Source organism: Blennius ocellaris (genome assembly GCF_963422515.1).
Source record: "Blennius ocellaris genome assembly, chromosome: 4".
NCBI classification, from domain to species: Eukaryota; Metazoa; Chordata; class Actinopteri; order Blenniiformes; family Blenniidae; genus Blennius; species Blennius ocellaris.
This window is the reverse complement of record NC_137653.1, coordinates 649767-673264: the sequence shown is the minus strand read 5'-3', so window position 1 is coordinate 673264 and position 23498 is coordinate 649767. Positions and strand designations below refer to the sequence as shown.

The following is a 23498-nucleotide window of genomic DNA, read 5'->3' as shown; positions in this document are numbered from 1 at the left end:
ATTAGTTTCTGGAGCTTTGATCTTGCGTTGGCCTGGAACTCGCCAGTTGAAATGGGGAAACCCTGCAGAGGTGAGTTACCGGAGCTGCTGCTCTGGGCCCCGAGGCCGGGGGGTCCTGGTGGGCCGCGGTGGCCGAAAGCTCCCAGATTTCCCTGGAAACCTTTGGGACCGGCGCTGCCCTGTGGTCCCCGACTGCCCGTCTCCCCCTTCAGCCTCAGCAGGTCGCCTGGAGTCCTGGGACCCGCGGCCGTCATGGCTGGAAGCAGAGTTTAGGAACAAAGTAACAATTGTATCAAACTGTGTCGCCTTGTGTCGTATTGCTTTGTATTGTATCGCTTTGTACCGTATCGCTTTGTGTCGTATCGCTTTGTGACGAATCGCTTTGTGCCGTATCGCTTTGTGACGAATCGCTTTGTGTCGCATCGCTTTGTGTCGTATCGCTTTGTGTCGTATCGCTTTGTGTCGTATCGCTTTGTACCGTATCGCTTTGTAGCGTATTGCTTTGTACCGTATCGCTTTGTGCCGTATTGCTTTGTGACGAATCGCTTTGTGTCGTATCAATTTGTGTCGTATCACTTTGTACCGTATCTCTTTGTTGTATCGCTTTGTACCGTATCGCTTTATATCGTATCGCGTCATGTCATGTGAAATGGTGACGTATCGTGTTGTGTCAAATCGTATGGCATCATATTGTATCACATCGCGTCCCGCTGTGTCGTATTGTACTTTATTGTAAAGTGATACCTGGCTCTCCTTTCTCGCCCTTCACTCCAGGCCACCCCCCCCGCCCCGGAGACCCCGCCTCTCCGTCTCGACCGTCGGTTCCTCTGCAGCTCACGTCAGCTCGGCTGAGCGGCGGCAGCGAGGAGACCAGCAGCAGGACCAGCAGCTGGCTGCAGCCCCCCATGGTCCCAGTACCAGAGTCGATGAGGAAGATGAGGAGGACGATGATGACGAAGGTCTGAATACCAGAACGTGAGAGGAAGTCAGGACGACAAGCTGTTCTCGTTCAACCGATTGAAGTGTGAAGCCAGAAACACGTCAATCTCCAGATTATTATTATGAAATAAGATTCAACATGAAAATCGTCACAACGATTAAATAAGACGAAGAGAAGCTGGGAAACTTTTCGGTAAACGTCAAAACAGAAAAAGCAGAAGTTCAAGAGGCGGTGATTTGATGAAGAGGATCTGATTGTGCAAATAGACAAACGGGTTGAAAAGAAACGAGTTTTAAAGTAGAAAGTGTCAAAGTGATTGTAGATCAGGAAGGATTCAGCAGGAAAACATAATAACCTTTACATTTAAACTTTAAACTTTTACTTTGGTGAGTAAACATGAAGAAAATGTCAATGTTTTCCACAAAAAAACAAACTATTACGACCAACAATGACTTGAATCGTAGCATAAACCCATTTTAATGAAACCTGGAGGAAAATACAGTGAATATCCAGAAAGTAGGTAAATACTAGATTACTCTCTGTACCTATTGTCTCTGCTACTCCGAAGAAACATTTTGAATCTATATTTTCTTTGAAATGCCGACCTTCTGCTTCTTGGTTCGGCCGGATTGGAGATTCTTTTGTCCACAAGTCTTATAAATATTCATCTTCACTACATTATAAGCAGAATAAAGAATTTAAATGTAAGTTTATCTTAACTTTGAAACACTAATTCAATGTTCTTCGTTGATCTCGAGAGGTGAATTACTTCAGGATAAATACTGGGAAGAATGAAAAGGTAAAAAAAAAAAAAAAATCACATTTTATACACAAAACACAGACAATTCAAACCATTAATTAAAAAAACAAAAAGATTCAGTAAAGAAATTGAAGCGAGTGGAGTTTGTCATTTTTCCACTTTTCATTTCTTTCATCAGTTGTAAAGTGAAGAATGAAATCAGCTGAACTCACCAGTGGAGCGTCGAGAAGCTGAGAGGTTCTGCTGGAGGAACTTCTCGTAACAGTCAAAGACGTTCCAGCAGGAAACGAAACTGACTGATCCTGAGTTCATCCACTGACTCAGGATCAGCTAGCGGCACGAGCGGCGTTTAGCTTAAAACCTCTTTATGATGAGAAAATTCTCAGTGAGGAAAATGTCACATTATTTTACAAATATCCAGGCTTGATCCTTGTTTTTAAATAATAATTATCATTTTAAATAACAATACATTTGTTGATTCAGGTTGACTTTCTGGCCGTTTATAAAGCTTCTGATCAAAAGAGTGTTTATGAATACGAACAGCCATTAATAACATCTTTATCACTTCTACAATAAGAACCACTTTATTTTTCAAATATAATTTACTTGCAGAATTTTTTTAAGCCCCTTTTCATCCTTTGTTCCACCTGGAGTTTGTTCTATAAAGCCAAGGCACTGTGGCGCCCCCATGTGGTCGTTTTATGTGACGACATCCTGGGAGCTGCGTGTTTCAACCGTAGACATATTTAATAGAGGCTTTTATTATATATGTCTGTGGTTCCATCAGACCACATGTCAGGAATCCAGTGACGGGAGGCGGAGATTTACCTCACAATTAGTGACGACGGGTTTTTTTTCCAGGATTCTGATTGGCTCTCACGGCTTCATGCTTCTCGCTACGCTGCCCCCTACTGGTCTGGCTGCTCATAGCAGCTCTGAACCAGCAGGGAAAAACCACTTCGTAGAGCTGCAGTGATTAGAAAACCACTGTCTCTTTAATTTTGAAACTGAACAGTTTTAAAAACATGTCTTACAGCACAGGTGACAGACTGGCGACCAGGAGAACGGCCCCCCCTGTCCAGGTGAACCCTCCCTCACCTGTCCAGGTGTGAACCCGCCCTCCCCTGTCCAGGTGTGAACTCGCCCTCACCTGTCCAGGTGAACCCGCCCTCATCGGTCCAGGTGTGAACCCTCCCTCACCTGTCCAGGTGTGAACTCGCCCTCACCTGTCCAGGTGTGAACTCGCCCTCCCCTGTCCAGGTGAACCCGCCCTCATCGGTCCAGGTGTGAACCCGCCCTCACCTGTCCAGGTGTGAACTCGCCCTCACCTGTCCAGGTGTGAACTCGCCCTCACCTGTCCAGGTGAACCCGCCCTCATCGGTCCAGGTGTGAACCCACCCTCACCTGTCCAGGTGTGAACTCGCCCTCACCTGTCCAGGTGAACTCGCCCTCACCTGTCCAGGTGAACCCGCCCTCATCGGTCCAGGTGTGAACCCTCCCTCACCTGTCCAGGTGTGAACCCGCCCTCACCTGTCCAGGTGAACCCGCCCTCATCTGTCCAGGTGTGAACCCTCCCTCACCTGTCCAGGTGAACCCGCCCTCATCTGTCCAGGTGTGAACCCGCCCTCATCTATCCAGGTGAACCCTCCCTCACCTGTCCAGGTGATGTTAATAACTTCATTATTTCACACATCACAGAAGTCGGTTTCTGACTTGAGGCACATCCATAGTTTTTCTTCCTCACTTCCTAACTGCAGCTGAACTGGTTCCCTCACCTCGTCACTGCCCCCTGGTGGCGCCCTGCGCTACTGCAGACACAATGTTCTGAAATCAATGATTCACTTCTACTGCAAATGCTTCAACTTAGTAGTTTTGTGACATCAATGAATTCAATGGAGACTTATTTTGAAAACATAAGAATAATGTTCTACCGCTTAAAGTCAAGGACCTCCACATCGCCCATGACTCTCTTGCGCCCCCTCCTGGTGGGCGCCGGGACCCGCGGGTTGGGAATCATTGATCGAAGGCCTCGTTTACACGGCAACAAGAACGAGTGAAAACACAAAACTTTTATTAGTGTTTTGGACGTCTGTTTCCACAAAACGCACTTTTAGTCCGTTGGCTGCTGTCGTGGTTAACAGACTTTCTGTGTGGACAGATGGACGATGACAGACGTAGCGCCAAATTAGTTCTATGGTTGGGATGTCAGGTTCTCCTGATTGTGTTTAGTGTATTATTCTCTACATGATACGATTCATCACAACGTGTTTCCGCCGTTGTCATGTAAATGTAAAACCAGGCGTTTTCACTTGAAACGTTGTCGCGTAAACGATAAGTGATAAAGATTCGCTGTCCGGCTCAGAAAACAGCAAAAATAAAAAAACCTGCGTGTTTTATGCGTTCCAGTAGTTCAGTCCAGCGACACCACGAGTGTTTGTGTTGCGAAGATGAGTCAACAACCGTTCTCTCATTGAAAGAAGTCCTCCAGCTGTTCTCACTGCTTGGCGACGTGGCGGCCCCTCAGGGCGGAGTCAGCAACTCCCTGCTGACGGAGATCTTGCTCTCCGAGATCTTCAGCGGGAGTCGGTGCAACGTGCCGAAGCAGGGGAACAGCCTGTCGGTGAAGGCGTGGGTGAAGGTCTGGACGACCGTTCCGGAGTCGGGGTCGTAGAACGTCAGCTTCCCTCGGCTCCAGTCCAGATGGACCCTGATCCTCTGCAGCTTCTTCCTCACCCGGACGCCACACGACGGCGCCCCCAGGACCCTCGCGCTGTATTTCCCGTTGAAGTACTCGATCTGCCAGAACCCGGATTTGACGCGTCCCTTCCTCTGGACGGACTCCGCCGCCACGCCGACGAACCAGGACGCGTTGTCCCCGACCTCCACGTCCCAGCTGTGCGCGCCGGAGACGAAGCCCTCCCAGCCCCGGACGGAGCGGTGGTAGTCGGTCCGCTCCAGGTTTTCCGGGAGCTGCTGGCGCTCGCCGTGACTCACGCCGGTCAGGTCGGCGGACAGGACGAACTCCGGGTTGGCCGTGTTCGGATCCAGGATGACGGGGCTGTGGGACACCACGTCCTTCATCCGGTTCCAGATGTTGAAGCTCAGGTTGCCCAGATGTTTGGCCACGTCGACGAGCGCCCCCACCGCCAGCTGCGGGTCGTCCAGCAGGGGGTGCTGCTGCACTCTCTTTGCCGCCGCCCTGTAGCGGTGCAGGAAGGACACGTCTTCGGCCTGCAGCGTCTCGTCCGCCGTCGCCACGACGTCCGACAGAGCCGAGATCTCCGCGCTCAGACTCCGGACCTTGTCCCTCATCAGGCCCCCCTTCTGCTCCTCTTCCTCCCTCAGCGCCGCCAGCCGGGCCTCCTCCTCCTCCTCCAGGAACCCGCGGAGCTTCTGGAACTGCTCTTTGATCTGCCGCTCGGCGCTCCGGGCCTGGGCCTCGATGTGTTCGGCCGTCCTGTCGCAGTTTCCCCTGACGTACTGGAAGAGCCTCAGCTTGTCCCGCAGGGGCCCCAGGGACTTGCGCAGCTCCGCCTTGTGCTCCTGGGCCAACTCGTGGACGGGCCTGAACCTGTGGCTGGCGTGCTGGCTGGAGTCCCGGCAGACGAGGCAGGCCGGCTGCTGGTGGTCCAGGCAGAAGAGCTTGAGCTTCTCGCGGTGCAGACCGCACAGGCCCTCCGAGCCCGCCGAGGCCCTCTGGTCCCTCTCCCGCACGAAGGTCTGGCTCAGGTTCCGGAGCGCCAGGTTCCGGGGGGGCTGGCTCTTGGAGGACCTCCTCTTGCAGACCGGACACTCCCGTGTGGGCTTGTCCCTCCACCAGGTCTGCAGGCAGTCGCCGCAGAAGCTGTGGCTGCAGGACAGCACCACGGGGTCGCCGAAGACGTCCTGGCAGATGGGACAGGACAGGTCCTCCTCGGACAGGAAAGACATTGTCCCGCGCAGAGAGACGCTTCCAGAACCACGACGCTTCCGCCTCAACGCCGCCGTCTGAGCCGCGGGTTAAAGCTGCCGAGCCTCTGCTGGAGTCTCCTCCCTCAGGGATCAGTGTGTGTGTGTGTGTGTGTGTGTGTGTGTGTGTGTGTGTGTGTGTGTGTGTGTGTGTGTGTGTGTGTGTGTGTGTGTGCCCGGCTCACTTCCTGGTGAAGCAACAACAGGGACTTCCTGTTTTTTTTTTCTCTCTCTGTCACATGATTTTGTGGGCGGAGCCTCGCAGGCAAACTGAGCCGTTCTGATCAGGAAACGTCAAAGTCCCACTCTTTTTGTTTGCTTCTGCTCTTTTGTTCCTCCGGAAGCAAATGGAGGAAACAAAACGGCGTGATGGCCGACTCATAACCAAGTAAGTCATGCAGACTCATAAAGATAAAAAGGGTTAAAGTTTATGGTTTCATGTGACATTTTCATGCTTTCACATGAAAAGTAGATTCTCAGGCCAAAGGCTGGAGGGAAATTAAAAACTTAACCTGTCAAAGTAAAAATTAAAAGCTTAAAATAATGAAGATGACGCAGGACACAAGTTTCATTTCATGTAGAAAATAATCAGCATGTCTTAAATTAGAGGTTGAGGAAATACCAAATAAACCAGATTTATTCACAACAGCCTGAAGTCATTCAGTAAAACATTTTACAGACGTGGAGAAACATTTAAATGAAGTCCATTAAACAGAAACATTAAGATGCATTGAGACTATTAAAAAGACGATGAACATAAAAATGAAATAAATGAGTATTTTCCCAAAGCACACAAAACGGATAAATGTGAGTTATGACTCTAGAAAATGTGCATCGTGCCCTGCAGCGACCAACTCCGTGATGCCACAATACTCTCCACCACTAGAGGGCAGCACAGAACTTTGCCGGTGAAATGTAAAGTGACAGACGTCAGTGTGGTTCATCTCCACCTCCTGCTACCATCTTGTATCAAAGTACTGTGTCAGTGACAGTGATGGAGAAGTTTTTGAAAACCAGGATCTCAGCTCTTCATCCATCAGGTCCAGGTTTCACACTGAGGGAGGCACTATTAAAAAAAGTCCTTGCTTTCTGGATTTACTGGATTCCTGTTGATCAAACTTTGATGAGAAAGACTTTGATGTCTTTGATGAGAAAGACTTTATATTGTTAATAGAGGCTGCAGAGTTTCACATGGTGGAGGTGTGACTCCAGATGTTTCCAAAGACAAAAGTGTGTCTCGGTTCAAAAAGGTAGAAAAACACTGATCTGGTCAACAGACGTAGAAACAGATTCCTGCTGAACGCAGAGTAAACAATCGATCCGCTCTGTTTCCAGACACTTAAACCTCCACCTGGCTGCACGCCAACACTCCTTTCCCAGGAAGAGCAAACAAGTTGTTTCTTGCAGGTTTTCCTGGGAAAACAAAACAAGGATTCCGGAGTATTTACACTGTGACTCGTCTGCTTTTGTTTCTACGACTCAGATGAACGAAGCGACGCTCCACCTGGACGGGCCGAGGAATGTGAGCACACTGATGTTCGCTCCCTCATTGCTGGGTTTAATGGGTTTTTATTTACCTTTTGAATAATAATAATAATAATAATTGGTGGGATGAGCAGCAGACCTGAATGTCTCACTAATGAGAAAATGTCCTTTGTTTTGATCTTGTGTTTCTTTCATGTGCAGAAATAGCAGGACTACGGTGGAGGGACTTTCTGCCAACGACCCCCAAGGTGAAACTTGTTGAAAATACTCCGTAGTTGTGTAAACGGGGGGAAAGTGTGTGTGTGTGTGTGTGTGTGTGTGCACTTTTTACTGAAATCCACTGAGAAAAGATTTCTAATGAACTGTTTTTGAGGCAGAAATTGAGAATATCTGTGTGATTCTGACCACTTTCAGTCACGTAGTCTGGATTATTTGCCCCCCGAACAAATAAGATAATCCCAAACAAGCAAATAAAAAAACCCCCCAAAAAACACGAGTTTGTCGTACAAAACACTAAACATAGATTTGTTTACGGTTCCAGTGTTCAGAGTGACGATGAACGACTCGTCGCCACTTCCTCCTCACACAGACACACACACACTTCCTGTCTGCCTCACACAGACACACACACACTTCCTGTCTGCCTCACACAGACCCACACACACTTCCTGCCTGCCTCACACAGACCCACACACACTTCCTGTCTGCCTCACACAGACACACACACACTTCCTGTCTGCCTCACACAGACCCACACTCACTGCCGGTTCCCCGACACCGGCGTTCGGGGTGCCCAGGTCACGTGGAGAACGGGAACCCTGAGGTCAGAGACGCACCCGACGTCTGGAGCGGCTCTGCAAACGTCTCCATCGTTCTCGGCCCGCCAAAATAAAAGCAAAGCTAGAAATTGTGTGGATGACAGCACGCCGTGACCTTTGACCTTTTAGCAGAAGTCACGTAAAGGCAGTAATACAATCCCAACTGAAGTGCACACACACACACACACACACACACACACACACACACACCAGGGGGGCGGGACCCTGCCCTCCTCCCCCCCTCCCCTCCCAGTCCTGGATCTGGCCCCTCCATTGGTTGGCTTTCGACCAATCAGGCGGCAGGTGGTCACCCTCTGCTCAATGTTTTGCTTCTCGCTGCTCATTTAAAGGAATTCCTCTGTGAAGGAAGCTCGTCTGGTCTCAGGTCGTCTCAGCAGCAGCTCGTCCTCCTCGTCTTCCTCGTCTTCCTCCTCCTCTTCCTCCTCCTGCAGGTGAGAAACACCTTTGTTTGTCTTCCGGGAGCTGAACGCCTGAGAGGATTACTGTGTGCATGCTGCTGTGTAGACCGACAGGTCAGTCGACCTGCCGCCGTCACGCAGGTGATGTTTTTGATCAAAGGAAAAAGTCTTTGATGTGAGAGCGGGGGGAAAGGAGTGGAGGGCGACGTTAAAGTGAGGTAGATTTAAGCGCCTGCAGCTGGTTGCACAGCAGGCAGTCCTCCTCCTCTTCCTCCTCCTCTTCCTCCTCCTCCACTTCAGGGAGCTTTTCGAGGCGCTTGTTGAACTCTTAAGCGTCTTTGACAACCTGCTCTCGAGACCTTACGAAGACCAGATCTAGTAACATCCAATCAAACTAGTTAGAAGATGTGAAAGTCTCTTTATAAACCCACATCCTCCTCAGGATGTCACCTTCATTTCCCCACGATAACGTGATAACGCACGACGCTCGTGATCGTCTGAGACAAGCTCAGAGCCTTTTGAAGCCTTTGATCACGTTCTTTCAAGACAAAGCAGGATTTGAACTGGAGCTGGAAGACGAGGCTCTTTGTGTGGGGGTTGACGTGATGAGGTCTCCTGGTGATGAGGACCAGGTGATGAGGACCAGGTGGGAGAAGCGACACCACGCTGGTCTGGGCGGCGCCCTAAAGACAAATAAACACTTCACTTCCTGCTGATAAAGTTCTGAGGCTGAATCTTCATGATCGTTCCGTCTCGGCCAACATAACTTCATTTAGATACAGTCCGTTTACCACATTACGAATACGTATATACATTGTCAGGTTTAGGCTACAGACATTGATTAAATCTGAAAGAAAGAACAAGACAACCAGGGTAAGTTTGCAAAACTCGCGAGGAGAACGGACAGAGGGTTTCAGTTACAATCTCCAACCCGCTCGGGAAACTCTTGCCCTCCTCCTTTTTATTAGGGTTGCAGCTTGGGCGTGTTTGTTTCACCAAAGCACAAGATGGGCGAGGATAAGTGGAAATGTTTGATAGCGCTTCACAGGGCGGTTCACTTCTTATCGGTTTTGGTCAGCTTATTTCTGCAAACACTTAAGCATAAGATTATTTTGCAAGTGTGCTGTGCTTCACACATCATTCTCAAAGATCAGTTTACGGCATATATGGGATAACTTATATACAATTATTCTAACATATATATATATATATTTGTGTGTGTGTGTGTGTGTGTGTGTGTGTGTGTGTGTTGTTGTTTCATTATGAAAACAAACAACAGCACCCACTAGTGGCCCAACAAGAAAATGACATTGTTTTCAGCATTTCTGCCTTGAAAACACAAAAAAGAGGAATTTTATTGTGAAAGGCGTAAAAACGGGCTGCAGCTCATGACTGGGCTCCGTGAAGACGTTGGTTTTGTTGAAGAGCTGAAACGTGGAGGACGACTGGAATCCACCGAAGAAGAACCAGAACGTAAACAAATGTTGTTATTTAAGTCTGATAAATAGAAGCATAAGAAAAGAAAGATGGACGTAGAAGTGTTGAGTACTTCAGAGTGAGTACTTCAGAGTGAGTAATTCAGAGTGAGTACTTCAGAGTGAGTAATTTAGAGTGAGTACTCTAAATAGTTGAAGCGTGACAGGAAGCCAGTGGATTTGTTTTTGCTTGCATGTTCTTTGAAAGCAACGCCGTCCCTTTGATCTCTGACTAAATAACATGTTGGTACAGAGGAAGGTATGGAGGGTAAAGCTGTGACGTCTTGCTGATGAGAAGCAGACGACTGCAGGACGATTCAGCGGGAACAAAGCACTCAGGAATTTCGGGCCTCACAGCTTTGGACTGGAATTCATTAAACAACTCGTCTTCGTCTTCAAACTTCTCGTTTTTCTGAATCTGTGTTGGAGAGACGACAATTAATCTGAAAACTCTTGTTTCCTGTGATTCACTGGTCAAAAAGTTGGTTTGATCTAGAAAATCATGTTCATGTCTAGATAGAGCTGCCCAGGCTGCTTTAATCTCGAAAAGAGAATTCGGTAATTTTTCAAAATAAAAGCTTGTTCGGAGCCATTTTTCCAGTCACAGGTGTGATTCCTCCAAATTATGACATTTTTCATGGCGGCTGTGCAAAGTGTCACAGAGTTATGTATGTTTAGAAACACGTTTTCTCATAATGAGAGACGTACAAGAGTTAATCATCGTCATCGTCATCATCATCATCATCATGGGTTGTTGTTTGATTCAGTCAGAACATAGTTGTTATCCTGAAGTTGGGTTCCAGCTGGCAGACCTCCATGGAATAATAACAATAACAATAATAATAATAATCCTTCTAAACACTCGTCTGCTGTACGAAGTGTCAGAGAAACTAAACGATCTTCACCTCCTGTAAACCACAACAAAGCCTTAAAGCGAGACACAGAACCTGTTGGACGTCTGCCAGAGACGAGTTTCTGTCTCATGAGCTGCTCTGGAATGTAAACAACAGAAACGTGTCTCGGCCTGTTCGGGAGGGACAATTAAGACACCAAACATGCTTCTCTCTGTTGTGTTGTCTTGTGTTGTGTTGTCTTGTGTTGTGTTGTCTTGTGCTGTGTTGTTTTGTCAATTGTCGTCTAATGTCGCGCTGTCTTATCTTCTCTTGTGCTGTGTTGTCTCATCTTGTGTCTTGTCTTGTGCTGTGTTGTCTCATCTTGTGTCTTGTCTTGTGCTGTCTTGTCTTGTGGTGTGCTGTGTTGTCTCATCTTGTGTCTTGTCTTGTGCTGTGCTATCTTGTGTCTTGTCTTGTCTTGTGCTGTGTCGTCTCATCTTGTGTTGTGTCTTGTGCTGTGTTGTCTTGTGTCTTATCTTGTCTTTTGCTGTGTTGTCTCATCTTGTGTCTTGTCTTGTCTTGTCTTGTGCTGTGTCGCCTCATCTTGTGTTGTGTCTTGTGCTGTGTTGTCTTGTCTTGTGTCTTATCTTGTCTTTTGCTGTGTTGTCTTGTCTTATCTTGTCTTTTGCTGTGTTGTCTCATCTTGTGTCTTGTCTTATCTTGTCTTGTGCTATGTCATCACGTCTTGTCGTGTCTTGTGTTGTGTTGTCTCATGTCTTGTATTGTGTTGTCTCGTCTTGTCTTGTGCTGTGTCGTCTCATCTCGTCTTGTCTTGTCTTGTGCTGTGTCATCTCATCTCGTCTTGTCTTGTCTTGTGCTGTGTCGTCTCATCTCGTCGTGTCTTGTCTTGTGCTGTGTCGTCTCATCTCGTCGTGTCTTGTCTTGTGCTGTGTCGTCTCATCTCGTCGTGTCTTGTCTTGTGCTGTGTCGTCTCATCTCGTCGTGTCTTGTCTTGTGCTGTGTCGTCTCATCTCGTCTTGTCTTGTCTTGTGCTGTGTCGTCTCATCTCGTCTTGTCTTGTCTTGTGCTGTGTCGTCTCATCTCGTCATGTCTTGTCTTGTGCTGTGTCGTCTCATCTCGTCATGTCTTGTCTTGTGCTGTGTCGTCTCATCTCGTCTTGTCTTGTCTTGTGCTGTGTCGTCTCATCTCGTCGTGTCTTGTCTTGTGCTGTGTCGTCTCATCTCGTCGTGTCTTGTCTTGTGCTGTGTCGTCTCATCTCGTCTTGTCTTGTCTTGTGCTGTGTCGTCTCATCTCGTCTTGTCTTGTCTTGTGCTGTGTCGTCTCATCTCGTCATGTCTTGTCTTGTGCTGTGTCGTCTCATCTCGTCATGTCTTGTCTTGTGCTGTGTCGTCTCATCTCGTCGTGTCTTGTCTTGTGCTGTGTCGTCTCATCTCGTCGTGTCTTGTCTTGTGCTGTGTCGTCTCATCTTGTCTTGTCTTGTCTGCAGGCAGCATGAAGGTGGCGTCGTTCAACATCCAGAAGTTTGGCAGGACTAAAGTGTCGGACCCAGACGTCCTGCAGGTCCTGGTCAAGGTGAGTCCGGCTCTAAAGCACCGGCTCTCAATCACACGTATCAATAATCATTTGCTTATTTAACGAACGCAAAGGAATTTTGTCTATAATGGCTTTCAGTTCAATTTAATTCAACATAATATTTTTTAGCACCAAATACAACACAATCATTTCCAGAGAAAAGAGAAAAACCCAACAAATCCACATGAGCAGCAGATTAATTTGCGACTGGAAAGAAAAATTCCCTCTAAAAGGAAGAAACCTTCGTAGAAACCAGACGATTAAATATGTCGTTGAATTGTGTTCATTTTATGATTCTATACATAAAATAAATATAATTGAAACGAGGTCGACGATCTTAAAATCAGACAAATGTGAATGTTTTTAAAAGGAAGCTCCATCGAGGTCAATGAGTTCTCGTGTTCTTCATAATGTCCCTCGTCAGTCAGTCTGTCCTCACAAAGCTGGTCCTGTCTCAGATCGTGTCTCGGTATGACATCATCGTGATCCTGGAGGTGGTGGACGCCAGCGGGGAGTCTGTGAAGACATTCATGGACGCTCTGAACCGGTGAGCAGCTGTCTGTCTCTGTCTGTGTCTCTGTGTCTGTGTCTCTGTCTGTCTCTGTGTCTGTGTCTCTGTCTGTGTCTCTGTGCGTCTCTCTCTGTCTGTCTCTGTGTCTCTGTGTCTTTGTCTGTGTCTCTGTCTGTCTATGTCTCTGTCTGTCTCTGTGTGTCCCTGTCTGTCTCTGTGTGTCTGTGTGTTTCTGTCTGTGTCTCTGTGTCTTTGTCTGTGTGTGTCTGTGCCTCTGTGTGTCTCTGTCTGTCTCTGTGTGCCTGTGTCTCTGTGTCTCTGTCTCTGTCCCTGATGTGTCCGTCCACACAGGACCAACAGGAAGCACCACTACACCCTGAAGATCAGCACTCGTCTGGGACGAACTCGCTACAAGGAGCAGTTCATGTTCCTGTACAGGTGAGAATCATGATAACTGTTCTCATGTCCTCCTCATGATAACTAGTCCTAGAAGACGAAGGACGTTCTCATGTCCTCCTCATGATAACTAGTCCCAGAAGACGAAGGACGTTCTCATGTCCTCCTCATGATAACTAGTCCTAGAAGACGAAGGACATTCTCATGTCCTCCTCATGATAACTAGTCCCAGAAGACGAAGGACGTTCTCATGTCCTCCTCATGATAACTAGTCCTAGAAGACGAAGGACGTTCTCATGTCCTCCTCATGATAACTAGTCCTAGAAGACGAAGGACGTTCTCATGTCCTCCTCATGATAACTAGTCCTAGAAGACGAAGGACGTTCTCATGTCCTCCTCATGATAACTAGTCCTAGAAGACGAAGGACATTCTCATGTCCTCCTCATGATAACTAGTCCTAGAAGACGAAGGACATTCTCATGTCCTCCTCATGATAACTAGTCCCAGAAGACGAAGGACGTTCTCATGTCCTCCTCATGATAACTAGTCCTAGAAGACGAAGGACGTTCTCATGTCCTCCTCATGATAACTAGTCCTAGAAGACGAAGGACGTTCTCATGTCCTCCTCATGATAACTAGTCCTAGAAGACGAAGGACGTTCTCATGTCCTCCTCATGATAACTAGTCCCAGAAGACGAAGGACGTTCTCATGTCCTCCTCATGATAACTAGTCCTAGAAGACGAAGGACATTCTCATGTCCTCCTCATGATAACTAGTCCCAGAAGACGAAGGACGTTCTCATGTCCTCCTCATGATAACTAGTCCTAGAAGACGAAGGACGTTCTCATGTCCTCCTCATGATAACTAGTCCTAGAAGACGAAGGACGTTCTCATGTCCTCCTCATGATAACTAGTCCTAGAAGACGAAGGACGTTCTCATGTCCTCCTCATGATAACTAGTCCTAGAAGACGAAGGACGTTCTCATGTCCTCCTCATGATAACTAGTCCCAGAAGGAGAAGGACGTTCTCATGTCCTCCTCATGATAACTAGTCCCAGAAGGAGAAGGACGTTCTCATGTCCTCCTCATGATAACTAGTCCCAGTAGAAGGACGTTCTCATGTCCTCCTCATGATAACTAGTCCCAGAAGAAGGACGTTCTCATGTCCTCCTCATGATAACTAGTCCCAGAAGAAGGACGTTCTCATGTCCTCCTCATGATAACTAGTCCCAGTAGAAGGACGTTCTCATGTCCTCCTCATGATAACTAGTCCTAGAAGACGAAGGACGTTCTCATGTCCTCCTCATGATAACTAGTCCTAGAAGACGAAGGACGTTCTCATGTCCTCCTCATGATAATTAGTCCCAGAAGGAGAAGGACATTCTCATGTCCTCCTCATGATAACTAGTCCTAGAAGACGAAGGACGTTCTCATGTCCTCCTCATGATAACTAGTCCTAGAAGACGAAGGACGTTCTCATGTCCTCCTCATGATAACTAGTCCCAGAAGACGAAGGACGTTCTCATGTTCTCCTCATGATAACTAGTCCCAGAAGGAGAAGGACATTCTCATGTCCTCCTCATGATAACTAGTCCCAGTAGAAGGACGTTCTCATGTTCTCCTCATGATAACTAGTCCTAGAAGACGAAGGACGTTCTCATGTTCTCCTCATGATAACTAGTGCTAGAAGACGAAGGACATTCTCATGTCCTCCTCATGACTATTATTTAGTGTCCCAGCGTCCAGTGACTGTCCTTACATAAGAGACAACTCACACAAATAAAAGTCATCAAATACGCTGGAAATTGTATTTTTGCGTCAGCGTCGGTTTTGCAACTCTGGAACGAGACAAACTAGAGCTACACTCGGTAGAGCGCAGACCTTCAGTAGAGCTACACTGGGTAGAGCGCAGACCTTCACCAACGTCCCACAATCGTGTGTGTGTGTGTGTGTGTGTGCAGGGACGACCTGGTGGACCTGGTGGGTTCCTACCAGTACGATGAGGAAGTGACAGGAGAAGGAGATGTTTTTGCCAGAGATCCTTACATCCTGAGATTCAGGTGCCTCAACACAGGTGTGTGTGTGTTTTACATCTCCTGCTTTGTCACCATGTGGACTGACGCTAAATCGTCACAGAGAATAATGCGTTGTCTGCTGGCTCTGGTGTGGTTGGACGTCCACCTCGGGGCACCACCGGAACAAAGTGTTTGGACCGCGGCGATGCTCGTTTCTTCTCCGTGTGCGTCTCCGCAGTGCTGAAGGACCTGGTGCTGATCCCCGTCCACACCAAGCCCGATGACTCGGACAAGGAGCTGGACGAACTCTACGACCTCTTCCAGCACGTGAAGAAGAAGTGGAGGACTGATGTGAGGCCCAGCGTCTCCTTGCCGAAACGTCTCCTCGCCGAAACGTCTCCTCGCCGAAACGTCTCCTCGCCGAAACGTCTCCTCGCCGTCACTTTGTTCGATATCGGCTCGATGACTAAAGCTACGCTCGGTAGAGCGCGGACTTTCGTTGGCTAGCGTGTTAGCCGTTAGCTCACGTTGGCGCTAACTCGCCTGTCAGGTGGCCACGTCACCGTGAAACACTGAGCGTCTCCATGGCAACGGACGCCGATCTCCTCCACGAGGAGCCTCTCACCCACTTTGTATGGGAGGTTTTACGCGGTTTACTGGGACTTAATCTGAAACGGTTACATGCTAACGTGCCAGAATCGAGTGGACTGATCCTTGTTGACGACAAATCGTCCCCGAGGGGTTCATGTAATTATGGTTAATAATGTTTGTGAAAAGTTACAAATTCATTCATAAACCAATAACTAAATAAATAAACGCAGAGGAAGACATTCTGCCCGACTTTGAAGCGAAGGCGACCAGAGAAAAGTAAAGCAGCTTCTTTCAGAGAGTAAAAGATGAACTGCTGAAGCTGTTAGTATTCTAACATTCTAATTATGAAAGTAGTGACATAATTGCAGTACTTGCAGTTTCAAAGGTCTTGTTACTTCCCGTCTGTCTTCGTCTCAGAGCTTCAGCAGAATCCAGAGCAGAAGGACTGATTAAAGCGTGACCCCTGTCCTCCTGCTCCTCCCTGCAGAACATCATGATCCTGGGCGACTTCAACGCCGACGGCGCCTACGTCACCAAGAGCGAGATGAAGACCCTGCGAATCCGCAGCGACACCAACTTCCACTGGCTGATCGGAGACGACGTGGACACGACGGCTAGCACCCGGAACCAGCACACCTACGACAGGCGAGAGGCGCCGACGCACCTCCAGAACCGCCGACGGGCCGCGGGGTGGAGGAGGAGGAGGAGGAGGAGGAGGATGATGATGGTGACGGTGGTGATGGTGTGTTGCAGGATCGTGATCTACGGAGACGACATGTGTCTCGCCATGGTGCCAGGATCTGCCAAACCGTTCAACTTCCAGCAGGCTTACGGGCTCAGCGAGGAGCAGGTCGGTCACATGACGGGTTACACGACTGGCGGGGCGGTCACATGATGGGTCACATGACGCCCGGGGTGGGTCGGTCGCATGACGGGTCACATGACGCCCGGGGTGGGTCGGTCACATGACGGGTTACATGACGCCTGGGGCGGGTCGGTCACATGACGCCCGGGGTGGGTCGGTCACACGAAGCCCGGGGCGGGTCGGTCGCATGACGGGTCACATGACGCCCGGGGTGGGTCGGTCGCATGACGGGTCACATGACGCCCGGGGTGGGTCGGTCACATGACGGGTTACATGACGCCTGGGGCGGGTCGGTCACATGACGCCCGGGGTGGGTCGGTCACACGAAGCCCGGGGCGGGTCGGTCACATGACGGGTTACATGACGCCTGGGGCGGGTCGGTCACACGAAGCCCGGGGCGGGTCGGTCACATGACGTCCGGGGCGGGTCGGTCACATGACGTCCGGGGCGGGTCGGTCACATGACAGGTTACACGACGGGCGGGGCGGTCACATGACGCCCGGGGCGGGTCGGTCACATGACGGGTTACACGACGGGCGGGGTGGTCACATGACGGGTTACACGACTGGCGGGGCGGTCACATGATGGGTCACATGACGCCCGGGTCGGGGCGGTCACATGACGGGTCACATGATGCCTGGTAGGGGCGGTCACATGACGGATTACATGACGCCCGGGGCGGGGCGGTCACATGACGGGTTACATGACGCCCGGGGCGGGGCGGTCACATGACGCCCGGGTCGGGGCGGGTCGGTCACATGACGGGTCACATGACGGCGGGGCGGGGCGGTCACATGATGCAGGGGCGGGGCGGTCACATGACGCCTGGAGCTTCACCTGGAGGACGATTTCAGTGAAAACAGTCTTTGGAAACAAAATGAAAAATATGCATTTTGTGATTATAGTGTGATTGATTACTGGTGATTGATTGATTACAGTGTGACTACAGTGTGATTGATTACAGTTTGATTGACTACAGGTGATTGATTACAATATGATTGACTACAGTGTGATCAATGTCCCGGCTGTTCCCAGGCGCTGAAGGTGAGCGACCACTACCCGGTGGAGGTGGAGCTGAGGTCGCTGACGGAGGCCGCAGACGACGACGACGGTAGCGCAGCAGCATTTCTCCGCCTCTGTAGAGGAGCCTGTGTGCTGCTCTAGCGCCACCCGGTGACCGCCGCTGTTCTGTCCACACATGGTCTGTTGTAGACCCTCTGGCCTCCTGTGGCGGTCGCCGTGGAAACGCAACCCTGAGACACACCTCTGTTTCAGAGGGAGGTGTGATGCACAGCGCCTCTGCTGGGTGGCGCTGTGGCGCCGCCTGGGAAGGTTTTATTGGAATGTTGGCGTAGAAATGAGAGATGAGATCGTATACGGACTGGGAAGAACCGTGCTCTGATTGGCTCTACTGAGCATGTGCAGTAGCGGCATTGTGTTTTCGCCCTCGTTTCCATGGAGACGGAGCCATTTTCAAAAAGCTCCGCCTCAGGAGCCGAAACGCCACGAAAAGTCAGTTTCCATTGGCAAAATGTGGCCGAAGAGTGAACCTGCACTCTTCATCTTCGCCGTGTGTTTCATGTGTTTCATGTACTCCGGTTTTTTTCAAAATAAAATGCATGATGACGTCACAAAAACAAGGTTTGGTCTGCAAAACCTTTTTCCAAATCGGAGCGTCGCTGTCGGAGTCGTTTTGGTGTGTTTGGATCATTTAGTCCTGATCGTTATTCACCTTATTCCGGAAGTTAGCGTGGGCGGCGCCATGCGCGTAACCCCACTCCCGGTTTAGCTCCGCGCTAGTTGATTAGCGCTACCAGTCTGTTTAATTGTTTCCAATTCAAAGCTAATTTAAAGCTATCAGAGATGGCCGGCGTTAATTGCGCAGTGCGTGGAGAAAAAGGAAGCTAACTCTGTCGCAGCTTTGTTTTGAACATCAGAAGAAGAGGTTTGAGTGTCGTGGTCCTTTGTTGCATTTCTGTTCCTGCAGCAGCTCAATATTTCCCGACGTGGACATGCTGCATGTCTTTTGGGTAGTTTTTAGTCGCTGGGTTTGTTTAACAGATGCCTTAATTTCCTAAGCAAGACGCGGCTTAACAATCGCTAGCCCGGCTGGAAGCTAACTAGTTAGCAACGTTAGCCTGTCGTCTTGTAAACACTGCGGCACGATAATGACAGCATGTAGCGCTGGACACACTCTGATTTAGACTGTAGTCTGGAATAAAGTCACTCTATATGGAATATTGTGTTTCCACACTGATGGTTAGTGTGAATGCAAGGCAAGGCAAGGCTTTCACACTCTTGAGATTCTGTTTCTGTTTATTCTGGACGTTTTTCCAATCGCTAAAACTCTGGCGACCTTCCCCCGTTCGTCACCATTCAAATATCAAATCGTGCAGCTTTTTCGGCACTTTCCGGCTAAGTTCTAGCTTTGTGAAATCTCGTCAACTTTTTGAAATATTTCAACTTTTGTGCAACTTTTTTCCAATGTTAACGGATGGAGACATTTTTTACCTCGCTATAACTTCTTCAAATCTTCACCGATTTCAACCATTCAACTTTTAAACTGTTCAACTTTTTCAACTGTTGCAACTATTTCAACTTTTGGAAACGTTTTTAACTTTTCAACTTTTTCCACTTTTTTAACTTTTCCAACTTTTTTCTACTTTTTCAACTGTTTCAACTTTTTGAAACTTGTGAAACTTTTTGAAAATCGTACAATTTTTTGAAAATCCTGCAATTTTTGGAAAATCCTGCAATTTTTTTTTAATTGTGCAATTTTTTTTAAATTGTGTAACTTTTTAAAAATCCTGCAATTTTTTTGAAAATCGTGCGATTTTTTTGAAAATCGTGCATTACAGTTTGCCAGCAGCATTCACACTATCATGCATTTGTCGCGGGAAATGCAGATCATCTAGTTGCTCTTTGCTCTCCTCAGTGAAGAGGAGCTCCGCACTGAGTAGATAAACACCTCAAAGTCGTTTTCAAACTATCAACAGAAGCAATGCGTCGTTTACTCGTTGGTGAACATGATCGCAGCACATTTGGCGCAAAATAACCTCCTTATATGATATTTTAGGTGCAAGTCTTCCCAGTAGTTCTCCGTTGAAACGAATGTGATTTCGCTGGAACAGGAAGTGCGTTTCCAACGGAAGTGTGGGACAAAAGTAAAAGTGGGCGGGGCGGAATAAGGTCGATAGGAAGTGGCTCTGGATCTGAGATCGTCTCCCGGGACGACGTGAGGGTGAAGGCTCCAGGAGACACCCAGCTGCTGACCTCAGCAGTTCTGCTGTTTGCTCTGCAGGGCCGGCGCTCCGGACGAACGGGCTGGTGGTGGTCAGCGAGGACCTGCTGGAGATGAAGAAGGAGAACCTGCTTCTGGAGCGGGAGAAGCTCAGCCTGGAGATCCAGATGTTGCGCATGAAGGTGGCGAAGATGACGCCCGTGTAGATTTGGCAGGAAGGAGCGTCCGCCATACCGCCATACCTCCATACCTCCGCCGCCGTTTGTACCAACACGTCTTCAAGTGAAAAATGCAAATACCTCTCTTGTGGGAGGAGTTTAGAAACGTTGATCAAACACCTTGTTTAACTTATTTAAGGCCACTGCGACTATATAAGGTCACAGTTTGAACCACTCTATGCAGTATTTATTCATGTGTTATTACACCCTCATGCTTCTCTATGCAGTATTTATTCATGTGTTATTACACCCTCATGCTTCTCTATGCAGTATTTATTCATGTGTTATTACACCCTCATGCTTCTCTATGCAGTATTTATTCATGTGTTATTACACCCTCATGCTTCTCTATGCAGTATTTATTCATGTGTTATTACACCCTCATGCTTCTCTATGCAGTGCTTATTAATGTGTTATTACACCTTCCTGCTTCTCTATGCCAGTGTTTTTCAACCTCTGCTCCGCGGAACACTGGTGTTTCCTCCAGATCGTCAGCTGAGCCGTGGGAAATGATCACATTTCACATTTTTTCCTAAAAAAACCTTTGCTCTCACAGCGACAGTGTGTTGCAGAGTAATCATGTATAAATACTCTTCACCACTAGAGGGCAGCACAGAACTTTGCCGGTGAAATGTAAAGTGACAGACGTCAGTGTGGTTCATCTCCACCTCCTGCTACCATCTTGGATCAAAGTACTGTGTCAGTGACAGTGATGGAGAAGTTTTTGAAAACCAGGATCTCAGCTCTTCATCCATCAGGTCCAGGTTTCACACTGAGGGAGGCACTATTAAAAAAAGTCCTTGCTTTCTGGATTTACTGGATTCCTGTTGATAAAACTTTGATGAGAAAGACTTTGATGTCTTTGATGAGAAAGACTTTATATTGTTAATAGAGGCTACACAGTTTAACTTTTTAACGTTTTCAGGTGGAGGTGTGACTCCAGAGTTTTACAAAGACAAAAGTGTGTCTTGGCTGAAAAACACTGATTTATATGACGCTGATACTCTGTCTCCATGGAAACGGAGGCAGGAAGTCGCCGTTGTCGGTCGATGAAGAACAAGTACTGTTTTGGGTTTTTCACTTGATGACGCGGTTGTGGGAACGTCGCCTTCGTCTACTTCCTCTCAGGTTCAGATTTCAGAAACGGGTTTGTTTTCAATGTGAAGAAAAAACCACTGTGACTTTTGACTGAATCACATTGTGACCTCGGTTTTTTGTACTCTAACGACTTGTTTATCGAGTAAAGTCTAGTAGTTTAATGTGAGTAGCCAGCAGCAGGTAGCCGTAGATTAACTACTGATAAAATACAGTTTTGTATTTTTTTCAGCACATTTCAACTATTTAATCTCGGGTGGTTTTTGAAAATGTGTATTTTATCTTGTTAAAACTGTGATCAACTGTCGTGAGCAAAGTCCACATGTGATATTAAGAAATAAATTCTCTTGATCCCTCCATTTGGTCAGAATTTCACCCAATAAACTGCTGGAAACTAAACCGTGTGGAAGAACAACATTTTATCACGACTGTCACCCAAAATAAACACAATAAGCAGTAATTAGAAAAAAAAAACTTTATTGATATCTCCCTCTTTACAAGACAGGAAGGAACAAGAAGAGTTTCCACACTTCGTGACGCTTCACGTCTCGGAGTTTGGTCAAAGTTTAGGACTTAAACTGATCTCAGTGTAAATCATTAATGAGAAGCCGGGAGGAAACTGTGTGTTTGTGTGTGTGTGTGTGTATAGATATTCCTCTGATGTCGTAAACATTTGAATTAATTTCGTGTGGATTATCGGAGCAGCTCGCAGACTGTTAAACAGAACAAAAGGTAATTTTTCAGTAAGTAGACGAAGGACGAGTCCGGGGGGTGGGGGGGAGGGGGGGGCAGGACGAGTCCGGGGGGCAGAACGACATCAGGGGCTCGTTTACATTTCACTTCTTTCCCGATTTCTTGATGCCGGCGCCGGCTGAAGGAAACGGAGAAAGCAGAAGAATGAACAGAGGAGGAGCGTTAAACAGAGCAGATGGAACGTTGTTGATGAGACTGACCTCCGGAAATCAAACAGCTAAAACCATTTCAAACACTAAATATCGTGTTTTAAAATGTGACAAAGTTAAAACGTGTGAAAACTGATATTAAACAATCACACTTCGAACAGTCCTGCAGTCAGAAGAGGCTGTGCCTCCACACTGCCCCCTAGTGGACAACTGAAGCGGTGCAACTGTAGTTCATGACCACAGAGTTGGACGTTTCTCAGCCTGGAGATGTTGGAACTGGTCTTTTTAAGAAAGTGGCCTCAGTGCATCTCCATCCAGTTTCCCTTTCAGAGTTCCACTAAACCCCGTGTTTCACCTAAAGGTCCTTTTCCCGAAGCTCTGGCCTTCAGCGCCTCCAAGGCCTTCTGGTCCTCCTTCTGCTTCTGCTTGAAGGCCATGTCGTCCTGCAGACACACACACATCGTCACACTCAACCAGGCTACGCACTTTGAAAACGACTCCTTCAGCAGTCCACAAGGCAACTTTTCAACTCTATTGAAGAGAAACCAAACCAAAGGACGGAGCTACAGAAGACGACTCACATCATCCTCGCCCTTGTTCTGTTTCTTCGGCGCCTTCAGCGGTTTCTTTTTACCTCCTGAGGAAAAAAACAAAAAGTCCACATTAATGCAATAAAAGGTTTGAAGTCTGAGACGCCAGAGAGCTTAAATCAGCTCAGTGTCGCGAAACACGTGGATTTAAACCGGTCGTGACGGTTTGTACCATTTATCATGTTTGTTTATTAATTAAAAATAAAACAATTGTCTCAAAGTATTTGAAGTAAAAAAACAAACAAACGCATATCTTACTACGGTATTTTCTCTCCAAAATAATAAAGAATGGTCACATACAACGGAAACATAAAATCTTTTTCAAAATGTAATCGACTGCATGTCTCCAGTAAATAAAAATAAAAATAAATAAAAATATAAATCAGCTCTCGTTCAGATAATTTGAAAGCCGATTGGTCTAAAATATAACTTTGATACTCCAAAGTCCACCACATGCTGCTTATTTCACGAATATAAAACTGAATAACAGAAATAAAAGAAGAACGAGGCAGGTTTTAGATGCAGTTTGGTGCCTTGCGCCGTCACTAGCTTGTTAGCAGCTGTGGCTAGCCGGCTAACCTACTGGGCTTTTCGTGACAATCGCACAACCATCTGTCACCATTCCCGGATTTTCCGAACAAAATAAGATCTTACCTTCTCTGCCAGACATGTCGAAGACTAGTGTTTGTGACTGTAAACGAAGAAATACAGGTTGTTTTTTTTAAATTATTATTTCCCGTGTACGAGCAGCCTGTGTAATCCGCGCAGTCAGGACCCCAGTGAACCGGAAGCGGAATGACC

General features: G+C 47.7%; 4 protein-coding genes across 4 annotated transcripts in view; 1 reads left to right on the top strand and 3 right to left on the bottom strand.

The window, feature by feature from the left end:
- c1qa (complement component 1, q subcomponent, A chain) overlaps positions 1-944 on the bottom strand; it is a 5610-nt gene extending 4666 nt beyond the window's left edge. Inside the window, exons 1-2 of the mRNA XM_080495002.1 lie at positions 745-944; positions 80-256 (exon numbers count right to left, since the gene is read on the bottom strand). Of these exons, the coding sequence (XP_080351128.1) occupies positions 80-256; positions 745-907 (340 nt within the window). The 5' untranslated portion in view covers positions 908-944. The remainder of the gene's footprint in view (positions 1-79; positions 257-744) is intronic.
- A 3170-nt stretch (positions 945-4114) lies between these two features.
- On the bottom strand, positions 4115-5630 carry LOC308129183 (nuclear factor 7, ovary-like; the record flags this gene model as incomplete). The annotated part of the gene is made up of 1 exon (XM_080494993.1): positions 4115-5630. One exon carries the CDS (start codon positions 5628-5630, stop codon positions 4221-4223), a length of 1410 nt encoding a protein of 469 aa, XP_080351119.1. The 3' UTR covers positions 4115-4220.
- Positions 5631-5940: 310 nt separating this feature from the next.
- On the top strand, positions 5941-21674 carry dnase1l4.1 (deoxyribonuclease 1 like 4, tandem duplicate 1). The gene is made up of 13 exons (XM_080494999.1): positions 5941-6036; positions 7132-7170; positions 7335-7381; positions 8302-8403; positions 12186-12271; positions 12730-12818; positions 13134-13220; positions 15142-15254; positions 15434-15546; positions 16274-16431; positions 16540-16636; positions 17687-17762; positions 19953-21674. The coding sequence occupies exons 5-13, from the start codon at positions 12191-12193 to the stop codon at positions 20096-20098; spliced, it is 960 nt and encodes a 319-aa protein (XP_080351125.1). The 5' UTR covers positions 5941-6036; positions 7132-7170; positions 7335-7381; positions 8302-8403; positions 12186-12190; the 3' UTR covers positions 20099-21674.
- tma7 (translation machinery associated 7 homolog) lies at positions 21666-23477 on the bottom strand. Its single transcript, XM_080495013.1, has 4 exons — positions 23352-23477; positions 22689-22744; positions 22463-22550; positions 21666-22076 (listed from the first exon to the last, which is right to left on the bottom strand). The coding sequence occupies exons 1-4, from the start codon at positions 23365-23367 to the stop codon at positions 22042-22044; spliced, it is 195 nt and encodes a 64-aa protein (XP_080351139.1). The 5' UTR covers positions 23368-23477; the 3' UTR covers positions 21666-22041.
- Between the last annotated feature and the right edge of the window lie 21 nt (positions 23478-23498).